The following is a 14,167-nucleotide window of genomic DNA, read 5'->3' on the forward strand; positions in this document are numbered from 1 at the left end:
CATGGGTTTACCTTCACCCGCAATGACGAAACTACCCATGCAGCATCAATCATAGTAACCCATGAGTCAGCAGATAAAATTTGACAGATCTATCAATCGAACTCTAACCGTTCAGAAGTGTGCGCGTTCAAAGAACGGCACCCCGCCGCGTCAAAAACGGACATCGTGCGGCACTTTGTGGGCGCCGGATACGCCCGTTCCGACATCTACAACATCTTGGCACTATTAGACAACAGTCAGAGCATCGAAAGAAAGCCCGGTTCTGGACGGCCGACGACCCTGAACGACAAGAAGCTCCAAAGGATGTTGAAGAGGAAGACCGAGGGAAAAGTGGCTACATCGATGCGTGCGCTTGGCCGGGAGGTCGGTGCCACCGGCCAAACAGTGAAAAAGTACCTGGCGAACATGAACATACATGTCAGAAAGCGGAAGTCACGTCCACTGGTTTCGGAGCTGCAGGTAATGACGCAGCGGCAGCGGCTGAATAAGATGGTCAACTCGTTTTTCCCTGTGAATCGCGACGTGGCGGTGGTGATGGACGACGAGACCTATCTCACCCTGGATGGCAACGACTGGCAGGGCACTTCGTATTTTACTTCCCCCACGAAGGAAGTGAGCTCCGAGGTGAAGTTCATTTCACACACCAAGTTCCCCAAGAAGGTGCTGCTGTGGCTGACAATCAGCGAGAAGGGGATGTCAAAGCCACTCTTCTTTCGCTTCGGACTGGCCGTGAACGGGGAAATTTATAGTACGAAATGCCTGCCGGAAGTTGCGTCGTTCATCAAGAAATACCATAAGGGCGAAGACGCGGTATTCTGGCCGGATCTGGCGTCGGCCCACTACTCGAAGCGATCGTTGAAGGAGATGGAGCGGCTGAATATCTATGTGATATCTAAGTCGGCGAACCCGCCCAACGTCCCCCAGCTGCGTCCCATCGAGAATTTCTGGGCCAACCTGAAGCGTAAGATCTACTCCAACAATTTTGTCGCGAAAACTGAGGAGGAATTGATAAATAAAACGAAGAAAGAACTCAAAAACATGCCTACACGCATATTTTCGTCCGCCATGGCGAATGTTAACTGCCGGAAGGCCGCTCGCAAGGGCATAAAATTTTTTTGCAAGTAAGTTTAAATAATTACCTTCCATGGGAAACTTATCAAAAGAAATTATCTGTTTTAGCTTTTTTATCGCCATCCGAAAAAAAAAAGTCAAATTTTTTTTAATGCATACGTTATATACGGATTCAAGGTTTGAGGGATACATCCATTTAATCAAAACAGCATTAACTACAGCAAGTGCATTGCAATAGAAGAAATAATAATAAACAGTAGTTGTAAGTTACATGATGACGTTGTTTATTATGTGTTTGACATATAGTTAAAATCCGTCAATATTGCTTTCACAGCGTCACAATCAGCAATTCACTCCGAGGGAACGCTCACGAAAAATAAAATCACTAATTGTGACACTCTGAAAGCGACATAGACATTTTCATGATTCAAACACATAGTTTACAACCTCTTTTTGTAACTTACCAGTACAAAATGTCATTATAAGATCCAACGATTTCATAATACCAAAAAACATTTTTATAGCAAGTAAGTCCAGATGCATCTCAGAATCGAAGTTTCCACAGATGCTAAATCCTCTCCACACGAAAAATCTCACGATACCTGTGACCTTGACCATTTTACCTAGGGGATGAGTACTTAAGGGGGTTAGGTTTTTGATAAGTCTTGACACTGATGAAGACTGCACATTGTAGTCGAAATACGTATCTTTCATGGATACCAAAATTATTTAAGTGGAATTAAATGGAAGATAACCCTTTTTGCTGTTTTACTCTTTCGAAGTTTTTAGCAAACCAGAACGAACATCAAACAACAATCACTGGAATTATGTACCGATAACTCAGGTAACACTGGAATAATCCAAAATGTTGGCATTCCCAAGTCACAATTTCAGCTTCGTCATGGTTTTGAAATGGTTTATAAGTCTTAAAATAACCATAATAAGGCCTGGAAATGATACTTTGGGTTTCTACCGTAGCGAACAATATCACTGTAAACTCTCCATACATTACAGCATGTAAATTTAATTGGTTGAGATGGTGGCTGAGGAATCACCATTTGAACAGCGACATCTTTGCGAACTGATGGTGAGCTATGCTATCTGGATGATACGTTCCACAATACTACAGGAAACTCAGAGGAATCATCGAACACAGAGTTGCGACCTATCACAATCACCATCATCAAACAGCTGATGGTAGTAACGCTTTGTACATTCCTATCAATGTGCTCGTCGAAGCTCTCTCCATGACCATCCATCAAGTTGACGAAAGAAGCAAAAAGCAACTGGTGAATCTCGTCTTCTGTTGTGATCCATCACCGATCTGGTCATTCCTGACAATCACGACACTCATATGTGCTCGTTTTGAAGCAGTTGCTGCTTTGCTTGCTTATGTGAGTGTGTTGGTGAGTGAGCCCAACAGATTCCGTTTAATGTTGCCTGCTCACACACTCGCGCCTGCCGAGACGGACTTGGGATGCGAAGGCATTGTTTTCATTTTCTTCTGTCGTTCCGCTTTTTCTCATGATCGTACTGCAGAAGTCTTCACTGTTTTCGTTGAGCTTTTCATTATCAGCAGCGAGTGTAATGATTTGCTTGTGAGCAGCGAACATTACTGGTGATTGTTGTTTGTCATGGCTCTAACTCTCACTGCGTGACAAAACTATCTGTAAGCGATAGTCGGTTGATACGAAGACGAGTGTCATGTGAGTGTCATGATATTTTGCGTCACTGATCGAACATCGTTAGAGAACATATGAATGAACGAGAAAAACACATATTGATGGACATTACTAATGAACATGTAGGGACGAAATGTCCTGAAATTCCGAAAATAAATCGTTACCATTGTAATTACAAGCGCAACTACCCTGTTCTTACGGCTGGTGAACGCTTGGAAGAGATTCGACGAATCAAGGAGGATAGATGAACTATCAACAGAGGAAGGAAACATCTTAGAGGTGTGCTAAAAGGAAAATTGATAATGGAAAACTGAATGCAGCAACACGTGAGCTGATGAAAGAAAAGACTAAAAAACGTGCCCAAACAAAAATCGAAGCTGAGAAACTGAAAGCCGTTATGCATGAAAGAAAACGTCAATAATTGCCTGAAAATCTGTACAAGGAAGAGCAAGAAAAAGTAACGGCGTTGAAAGGTGAGTGTTACCGCGAGGCAATTAATTTAGGATCAAGTCTTTAAGCTAACCCGCATAATTGCATAAGTCTTAGCTGATGTCGATACCAAGGCCAAAGAAAAGAAATGAAAATTAGGGCAGAACAACGACAGCTCGCTTACATAATCTGACTGCACTATTTACTTAGGATGCATATGCGCTCGAGTAGGATAAACACGTCCACACGCGACATATCTGCGCTTGGAGATTAAGATTAGTTTTCCCTCTTTGTTCATCCTTCACGAAGGATAATAATCTAATGTTTAAACGTTACAAATGTTCGAATTCTTATTTGTAGAGCCATATCGGATCTGAGTTACAAAAAGCAATAAATTCATGAGCATATTGAGAAATACCGATTCCGAAAAGGACATATTGTATAAGGACTCGAACACATGGATTAGCCCATTTAAGCCCGCGTAGAAATTCGATTATAACTAGCAGAAATTATCTAAAAGTTCGGTATTGAGAGGGACATGGAAAATTCCATTGTGACAGGAAATGATTTTACATAATTATAGATCGCTAATGTAACACATAGATTTAAGCTCACTTTGTACAGAATGGAAAATAAATCTAAGTTCGTAGGTTACGCCAGATTCTTCTCATTTTTGAATCCAAAAGATCTTTCGACCTAGAAGTGAAAACTCCTCTCCTTAACCGGAGAAAAAAAAGTAGCTCCTAGAATCAAAAAACAGTGTCTGAACCAGAAAGCGAAATACTCTCTCTAACGGTAGAAGAAAGTAGCTTTTGGCCGCGACAATAAGAAACATGAAAAGTAAACCCATACAGTATACAGTAGGGTAAGTTGATACAAATATATTAGAGCAGTTTTACGATGAAAATTCTCTTCTATTATCCCCTAAAACATGTATATTCATATTTAAAATAATCTTTCGTGGACTTTATAAACCCATGATGGGAATAAAAGTATCCCTTGAAGAAAGTAGTGGGTAGTTTAGTAGATCCAGAAAAATAACCATGAAGTGACAATGAAGTAACCATACATTCTATTGTTGACAGTTAATCCTATCATAAATCTGTTGTATTGGTCAAATGATCGTATCCAAGTAACCAACAAGTCCTTTAAGGGACCTTTTGCAATATAATGCTCATATACGACTTTAAATTTTGATATGAGCCTTATATCAGCATTATATAGAATTAAATAAATTAGTGGGCTTGATGGTTCCTGAGGTAGTATTGCCTCATTGTCTGTCATATTATATTTCAACAATAGGAAGATAATAAAATATATCGGAAAGAACTTCTTAACCAACAGGTTATACAGCCTATAGAGCTAAATACAAGCTTATGCAGCTTTTAACCAGCTAAATTAGCATTTGCGTTTAGTTTTTTGGTGAAAAAATTATTTTATGTTTATACTATAATTCTATCTTCCTTTTCCATAGTCAAAACAGATGGTTCTATTGTTTTTCATATTTATTTTGGATATTTTATGGTCACCAATCGCTATTTCTAAGCTTACATCCAACAAATTGAAATTATTTTTTGTATTGAGAATGTGTCGTTCACCATTTCAACTTGCCCCTCTGTACTCATTTCGATTAACCCCATGGGGTGTAAAAATGTGGACAAAGTTTAAATGCTTTAAATGACTGGGTTTTTGTATACCTAGAAGTATGATATAGCCATCATATGCATAAAACTGGATACATTAAAAAAATCAACTTTGTTTTAGAAGATGTGAAATAGAAGCTTGTTGAAAGTTTTATATAAAATTAAATTAATTAATCAGAGGGCACGCTAAGCTGTTTGTAACTGCATGATATGACAGTCATAGGATGCGTTTATGTTTATAGTATACTGCTAACAATAATCACTGTGATTACACACTTCCGCTAACAGTTACGCCTTTCGTTTCAACTTTCCCCGGTTTACCTTACACGTAACAGTTGATAAAATACCTTATTTTTCTATTTCACATGATTCCTAATGTTATTTTCTATCGAAAACCTGTCAAAACTTTAACTTTTACTATGATGCTCATTAGGATCAACTTTATATGGCAGATCACAACACCTGGCCCCCACACCTCTTTTCATTCATATTGGGATCCCCAGCAACTGTGCCAAATTTGAATGAATTCGGCGATGATCTGGATTTGCGAGAAAGCTATAAAATGTGTATGGGAACAAAAATAATCATTTGCTAGACAAAAATTTAAAAATTGCTTAGTTTTCACCAAACCTGGGACTTATATTAATAAAACTATACATTTATCGAAGCACACAAATCGATTCGACTTCTGTGCAAAAATGTATTATCCAGATCGTAGCCAAATTCGTTAAAATTTGACACAGTTGTTGTGGATATCAATACGAATCTAAAGAGCTGTGGGAGAACGGGGTTGTTGAATTGGCCCACCTTAGTGCTCATAGTGCCCCGCATAGTTGTTGACCGGAGAAAAAACTGATTTTTTTTCAAACATATGAATTTAATGAGTAGGGGAAATTGATGTAATGTCGGCCTGAATGCCTCTAATTTGGGCCCATACATAAATTCAGCAATCGACTAAATTTTCAATAGCGACCAAAAATAGCCATTAGTCGATATGACGCGTTCATCTTGATAAAATTGATAAATAGTAGATTGTTTGCGATGGGCCCAATTTTGGACCCAAAGGCCAACATTAGAGCCATTTCCCCTTTGAACACCGCATTTTATCAAAGACATTCCAAAGCATAGGTTCAACACAGCTATCATCATTTAGAAATGTGTTTCATGTTTTATTGTGTTTTTCTTAGAGGGACCATACTGCCCCCATCTTCCCTATATTCATTTGTAAAGATCTGCCTACAACCCCTCCCCTTAAATCAGCTAGATTTATCGAATACCCTGAGTTACACGGCACACAACAGAATAAATTACCTTTCGTTTTCACCCAGAATCGAAATTTAGAACTATCTGGGTTGTTCATTTCCTGCCCCTTGAGGGCCCTGATGATCCTGGCCTGTTTTTTCAAGGTAATCGTTTTCGTTTTCGCTCGATCACCGTACGTTCGAATCACCCACGGTTGAAAAATCTGCGATGCATCACGGAAGACAAGGAAAACAAAAAACAACATATCAAAACACCACAGCTATGAATTTTCCCTTAAAATCACCACACAATGCTAACACACTTCAGCAAATAACATCAGCAAAAGCAACTACGACGGGCGAAATAAATAAAAGCACACAAAAAAGGAAAACAGCGAAAGCACTTGAACTGAATAATAAAAGTCTATTTACTTCAAACATCTGATCACGTGTGTAGTCGTATTTTGGTCGTTTCCGCCGGGGTGAATCGTGTTCGTCATCACCACCATCCGGCACTTCCTGCTGTCTCATCGACCTGTTGGAGCTGTCCCGTGGTCGGCTGCTACAGGGAGAACATTCATTCAAATCAGCTGATCGGCACGAGCTCAACGACTTTTCACTTTTCCGCTGTGCACACTGTTCTTCCCGTACGGTGGCACTATCACCCACAACGAAAGGATTTTCCTCACCAACACCACCCACAACTGTAGATGGTGCCACACTCGACGGTCTTCGTTCCGTGTTCGGCACCAAGGACAGCAACGACGCCGACGAGGACGATGAACAGGAGGAAAAAGACGATTCTTTGCGCTTCCGCTTGTTACGCTGCTGCTGCTCCTGAAGATTTTGCTGCCGTCGGAGAAAGTTTGTTTGTAAAGTGAAATTTTCCAATACACTTTCACCGAACAGTGACGAAGATGACGGTGAATTCGGCTGGGTTTTATCCGTGTGGGTGTACGGGTCGGTTGATAGCATTTTTCGTAACGTTGAATCTGTCCCGTTCGCGCCAAAAATATGCAAATTACCGTGCGGCTCCATTCGATTCTCGCGGATTTCATCTCCCGAAAAAGAACTTCCGAACATCCCGAAACTGCTCATTCTATTGGTAATTGATCCTAATTATTCTTCAACAAAACTGCTAATAACACTCCCACAACATCGAAAACTAAAATTTTTGAAAACCGACAAACGTAACCATACAAAACACAACGAACGAACAAAATATCTAACAAAAACCGTTCCTGATTCTAACCGCTCATTCTACGAACTGACCACCGCCCGGGAAATAACCATCGACGGAAGATGACCCAACACCCAAGAACCGAAAAAGAAACCGGAAAACCTGATTTGGTCAATTGAAGGAGAATCATGCCGAAAAAACGAAGGAACACAAATTTGAAAAGTCTCAAAAAGTTCCCCCGACTGGGAAACGGGAAAAGAAACCGAGGAAGAAAAAAACAACAACCGAAAATGTATCGCTGTGTGCCTGTATGGGAATTTCCCCTCCGAAAGTGCATCGGTGTTGGTGGAAAAATAAAAGGAAGAACCATGCCCCCCGTAGCTGCCACACTCGAAGGGTTTATGCTAGGTTAGCCTGCACTACGCGTATACGTACACCACCGGCTGTAATGGTTTCATTCGGGTCGCTGGAAAAATGATTCATGAAATATGGACAACGTGCGAACAGGTATAAAATATAGGGGATACTCAAAATAACTACACTAAAAAAATTTCACACATTTTTACTGACGAATTTCCATGTGAATTTTAACATGATTTTCGTGTGACACATAAACAGAATCCACATAGAAGTACACATGCAATTTATGCGTCAAATGAATAGTGTGTGTGGTCACACATGGCTTTTATGTGTACACATATTAAGTATGTGTCCGACACATAGTTATCATTTGTTGATCACATTGCAAAAATTCAAGTGTGGGACACATAAAAACCTGAGTACTGCGAAATAACTCAAAATGCTTGTCATCTGGGAGCCGAGTCAAACTGTCAAACGGGAGCCAAACATTGAAAAGAGCTCAGAAGTCACGTAGGTAGTTACTGTTTGAACCACAAGTAAAGGTGTTGCCCTCTACTGAAAACAAATCAAGAATTATAATTATGAAACTGTCGAAACATCAACCATAGTAGGCGGATAATGTAAATCATCGAGCGTGATGCTCGAAAAAGTGTTTTTATTTGATATTAATAATGCCAAAACTGGGTTGCTGAAACAAGAATGTAATCAAACTTTATAAGAGATATGTGAGCTTTGTGGGCAGGTGAAGTCCCATCACCATGTATACGTTATTTCTGGAGCAGAGGAGGAGGAGCCATGAGTTCATTTGACAGCATGTATATACAATTTCGTGAGCTGTTTCAGCAAAACAATTGGAAACTTCGGAAGATTTTCAAGATGATTTCTAGCTCACTTGAAAAATAAAATCGACTGAGTTCGCAGTACTCAGATAAAAACAACCTTTGAAATTTTCCTAGTGTAAGATTTATGGTCAACTTTGGAGTATTCTGAAGTAACTTTGTCAAACATGGTCCGAATTTAATTCTTTCAAAAGCATTCGACTGGAAAAATAATGAAGTAATGAAATTGGGTTGTTAGCGGAATGCTAAATAAAACAGCAAAAGGGTTTATCTTCCATTTAATTCCACTTAATTAATTTTGGTATCCATGACAGATACGTATTTCGACTACAATGTGCAGTCTTCATCAGTGTCATTCCCACTAAAGAACTTATCAAAATCTAACCCCCTTAAGTACTCATCCCCTAGGTAAAAAAGTCAAGATCATAGGTATAAAAATGAAACTACAATGTGTTGAATCGGAACCTACCTAACTAATAAAAACCAAAGATTTAAGTAAGCTAAAGGAGAAAAATCTATACAAATCTCTAATAAGGAAAATCCCCAAAGGCTTGGTAGCCATCATAATGAAGTAATGAAATTGGGTTGTTAGCGGAATGCTAAATAGTCGAAATACGTATCTGTCATGGATACCAAAATTAATTAAGTGGAATTAAATGGAAGATAAACCCTTTTGCTGTTTTATTTAGCATTCCGCTAACAACCCAATTTCATTACTTCATTATGATGGCTACCAAGCCTTTGGGGATTTTCCTTATTAGAGATTTGTATAGATTTTTCTCCTTTAGCTTACTTAAATCTTTGGTTTTTATTAGTTAGGTAGGTTCCGATTCAACACATTGTAGTTTCATTTTTATACCTATGATCTTGACTTTTTTACCTAGGGGATGAGTACTTAAGGGGGTTAGATTTTGATAAGTTCTTTAGTGGGAATGACACTGATGAAGACTGCACATTGTAGTCGAAATACGTATCTGTCATGGATACCAAAATTAATTAAGTGGAATTAAATGGAAGATAAACCCTTTTGCTGTTTTATGGAAAAATAATATTATTTTATGCTGTAGTCCTGAAAATAACCATGGTCACCGGATACTGGAGTTATTCCGGGTCCCGAAGGGCTTGTCTATCTTGCTAAATTTGTAATATGATTTTCTATAGAATACCGGTTAAAAATCGATATTTTTAGTGAATGGATAAAATGAAACACCATTTACAAAGAGAATGATATGCCAAGAACTAAAATCAGCCTGTAATAAACCGAGATATGGCCATTTTCCTGGAATGTGATGGAGGGTTCTGAATGTGGTCAGATCTTTTAATCACTCAAAAATGTCAAGCGACCGAGCATGCGACCGCTCTTTCTTGATGATTTTTTATCAATAGGCTTTCGATAGACTTTGTTTGCATCATTTACCATATTAGCTGCTCTCGGAACCTCCGGGCAAGCCTCCGGAAGAACCTGTAGCAGGGGACAATTGCATTTTTACGCCAAAACATGCCTTGGGACAGCTCATTCATCATGGGTTTTCATGAATAGGCTTTCGATGGATCAATGACCACATTTGCCGCTCTTAGTACCAGTGAGATGCCTTCTGGGGAACCTGTAGCAGGGAACAACTGAAAGTTTACACCATTACAATTATTGTATGAAACATATAAAGAGGATGTAATAAATCCAACTGCATCTAGACCACGAAGTTGAGAGCCCACAAAAACGCTTGCTACAGACGTGTAGGTCACTCCATTGTGTAGGTCTTATCGCTTTTAAAAATAATGGCAGCGCAGGTCAAACTCACCTATCGGTAATTTACTTGTTCATCGCCTATTTCTAGAAAATGATCATTAAGTAATGCAACATAACACCACAATAAAACAGAGAAATCAATTCCCTATTTATTGGTAATGCAAATTTCTATGACTGAGTTGTGGTTTGCGGGAAATTGATAATAGAAGTAACAGTTACCAACCTGTATTCTGCTTAACTAATGTCTAGCCAACCTGTATTATGCTTAGCTATTTAAAGTATTTCCATTGAGTTTAGACACTTCGGAATCAAGCTCCCCGTAAAAAAAATCATAGAGATAGCATGAAATGTATTGTAACCATAAAATTGAATTTAATGTACTATTCATCGAATTGTAAACAGCGATAAAATAACCACACAATGTAATAGAATCTATGGTAAATGAGTAAACCTACAACATAACAATGTGTGTATTAGAGCTGCACCAAATAGCGTCCATTGGCCGAAAACCGAAAACATGCTCTATGCATTATTCGGTGGCCGAATACTTGAAAATCCTCCAGACTATTTTTTGCTACAATTGTAAACAAACCGTTCTGAGACCCTATCATCACAATGCGAAGGCCGCCCACGCAAACCAACACCATCATCGAGTAGGAGAAAGTTTCCCCTATGGACAAGAGCATTAGAACAATTTCTTTACAAATACTGATAGCTCCTTTTCTATTGTTAGTCCAGATATGAAAAGCCACGGTTTAAATTTTCCACCAAATAAACTCACTTGTAGTTTTTATTTGAATGTACGATTTTTTTCCTCAGTGTTAGTGTACTTTCAAGATTTTGCACGCCGACCGCAACGAAAAATAAGTTTGCTTTAGTCTTTTAAATGTTTCGAACTTCTTAACGGAATCCCTTTATGAAGAGGTTTGAGTGTGTTGGTTTATTTCCTTTTAATTCCGTTATAATTGTTTATCTTTTGACAGATACGCGTATTTCGTGCCAATTACTCAACACCACTATATTAATTAAAACGAAAGTAATCAATTATAACGGAATTTAAAGGAAATAAACCAACACACTCAAAGCTCTTCAAGTTTGCTTTCTCTTTCCGCTGTTGCTCGCGTTGAAGTTTGCGTCGTTATCGAAGTATTCAATTCTCAAATACAGAAAAAATGAGGGATAAGCGTTCAGCAATTTGGGAATATTTCCAACAAATTGACGATGGAAAAAGTGCCAAATGTGTCGAGTGCAATGCCACACTCTCCCAGAATGCAACGAATTCGGCGATGATTAATCATGTGAAACTGCATCCGAAACTTCACGAAGCATACCGCATCGAAATATATAGTAAAGATGGACTTACTCAAACGACAAAATCTGGCAAAGCTAAAGAAGTTACCACCGCTATTGCTGAGATGATTGCTTTGGATATTCAGCCACTTTCGATGATGGCGAACGAAAGTTTTCGTCAATTAATGGCAACAGTGCAGCCGAAATATCAGGTAAGTTAAACACATCACAATTTTAAAGTTGCCTATACATCAATTGCTTGTGTTGCAGATTCCCAGCCACAAGCATTTCTCCACGGTGATTCTTCCCGATCTTTTAGCAAAATTCAGAAGAACGATATAGGAACTACTGCCTCGAAAAGGATCCATTTCACGTACTACAGACATTTCGTCTTCACCAAGCAACAGAGCTGTCATCAGTTTAACAGGTCACTGGCTAGACGACAAATGTTGCAGACAGAATGCAATATTGAATTGGTTTAAAAATTCACTGGGTGAATGGAACATCCTTACCTCAAGTGTGCATCTCATTCTACGTGATAACGCTGCCAACATGATAAAAATATTGAACACGGTGAAGTTGCCAAATGTTGGTCGTTTCATTCATACTTTGCAGCTTGCAGTTGTTGACGCCCTCGAGTATCAGAAATCGATAAGAGATCTAGTTACTAAATCTCGTAACATCGCAACCCATTTTAACCATTCTCCGATGACCTGGAACAAGTTGCGTGAAATACAAACCAAATATGAATTGCCAGAACGTAAACTTCTTCTCGATGTCCGCACCAGATGGAATTCTACGTATTATATGTTACAGTGGTTGATGGATCAGCGAACAGCCTTAACCTACTACGTGGGAGAAGCTGCGAACATTGGAAAATTCATAGAGTCTGAGTGGAATTTGATTGACCCTGTTCTTGAGTTGCTAACGCCATTGGAAGAAATAACACGTCTTATTAGCTCTGAGGATTCGTGTGTTTCTGAGGTTATTTCGAACGAAGTCACCCTTCGCTTATATATGGAGAAACACAATAAAAATCATACGTAGATCTGTGGAAGCAACTAAGAAATCGTTGAGCCATAACCTTAAATCGTGCTTCGAGAATAAAACGTAGGAGAACATTTTCACATACACTACAGTCATCGATCAAACATTCAAACTGAATTTCATCCCGGAAAGTGAGCGTGATGCCCTAAAAGATTAGATTTTTGCTGAAATTACCGTGAACGATGAGCAGCCTGAGCAAACCAGAACAGAGGTCCGTACGCTTCCAATAAATGCTTGATCAAAAGTTTAGGTTAGGTTATCTTTATTAACGAGAGAGGCTTCATCAGCAGACGGTTCGACATCAAGTAACACTCATTGGAACACTCTAGAAGTGAAATTGATAGGTGTTATGTGTCAAACACTTGCCTTTCAAACTCTTCTTGTATCAAACAAGTACAAAATATCATCTAAGGATTTCAAAATTCAGAAAATTATTTTTATAGCAAGTGAGTGAAAGCAACCCTGAATGACGGTACGTGCTTCACACTCAAGGGGTTGGTCACTCTACACAGTGTGCCAAAATCAAACTTGGGCATACCCGGGCGCAATCATTGGCGCTGTTTGGCACCCATGGTTACAATTTTTATGCTCTTTAAAGTTACTGGCAACACTTAACCTTTTCTGCGCCTGTGCACTGTGCATGTGTCAAAATTTGTTATTGATGTTGCCACAATATATTCAAATTATTTTCAAAACAACCGTGAATCTCCAGCAAGTCTCGCCATGGATTCTCAAAATGGTTACACCCGTGACGGCAGTCGCATCCACATTTCCTCCCAGACTAGCGATGCAGCTCCCAAGGCTGCGGCTGCTTCCAATGCTGCTGCTGGTCCGTCTTTTTTTTTACGAATTTTAGAGGAGACGGATCAGCAGAAGGAACAGTAGCAGCAGCAACTAAAGCAGCAGCAGCATTGGAAGCAGCCGCAGCCGTGGGAGCTGCATAGCTAATTCGTGTAGCCGTGGCCGACGCTGGAAATCTTGAGCCGGTCACGACAAGCAGTGCTTGAGTTTTAATCGGAAAGTCAACAACCAAACAAAAACTATACCATCCGACCATTCGAACTGCTCAAATACATCCATGGCGGTGGCTGCTACACCAACCATTCCATCGTCCAACATATAATGTTGGAGGACCGTCTTGGCAAAATCTCTAATAGTTCAACAAATTATTTTTACTCTCCTGCCTTTTTGCACTTCCAATTAACACAATAAGAAATTATAATTACGAATCATAACATTAACTACACAGAAAAAGGAAAATCCTTTCTATTCTCAGAAAAAATAAGCTTCCGATCATTCAAAGTTAACGTGTTTTCCTTGTTCTCGATGCTTCACGCACCGTTCATCTTCTTGGAGGAGGAGAAGCACAGTTTCACAATGAAAGGGAATTTTGTGCATTTGTGATCGAGCGCGCTGTGGTTGCACTTCATGATGGCGTTAACCGCCAGGGTTACGCGCGGGAACTCGAACAATCCGGAGGAGGATCTTTCCGATTTCAGCGAGAAAATTTGCACTTGCGACGGGTGGCAGTCCTTGGTGGTGAATGCAGTCAGAGCAGCAGATCCTCGGACGGCATACGGGTGGGGTATTGAAGAAGTGGAGAATGCGATTTTTGCTGGCCTGGGAAGCGATTGTTCT

At 39.6% G+C, this 14,167-nt stretch overlaps 1 protein-coding gene across 1 annotated transcript in view; it reads right to left on the reverse strand.

The window, feature by feature from the left end:
* The window catches only part of LOC135698569 (uncharacterized), a 65,641-nt gene extending 58,600 nt beyond the window's left edge, over window positions 1–7,041 (reverse strand). The window contains exons 1-2 of the mRNA XM_065218614.1: window positions 6,499–7,041; window positions 6,137–6,290 (exon numbers count right to left, since the gene is read on the reverse strand). Coding sequence (XP_065074686.1) covers window positions 6,137–6,290; window positions 6,499–7,041 — 697 coding nt within the window. The remainder of the gene's footprint in view (window positions 1–6,136; window positions 6,291–6,498) is intronic.
* Window positions 7,042–14,167: the final 7,126 nt, after the last annotated feature.

This window comes from Ochlerotatus camptorhynchus, unplaced genomic scaffold, assembly GCF_037179485.1.
Source record: "Ochlerotatus camptorhynchus isolate MF236.1 unplaced genomic scaffold, CSIRO-AGI_Acam_v1.1 ptg000090l, whole genome shotgun sequence".
NCBI lineage: Eukaryota > Metazoa > Arthropoda > Insecta > Diptera > Culicidae > Ochlerotatus > Ochlerotatus camptorhynchus.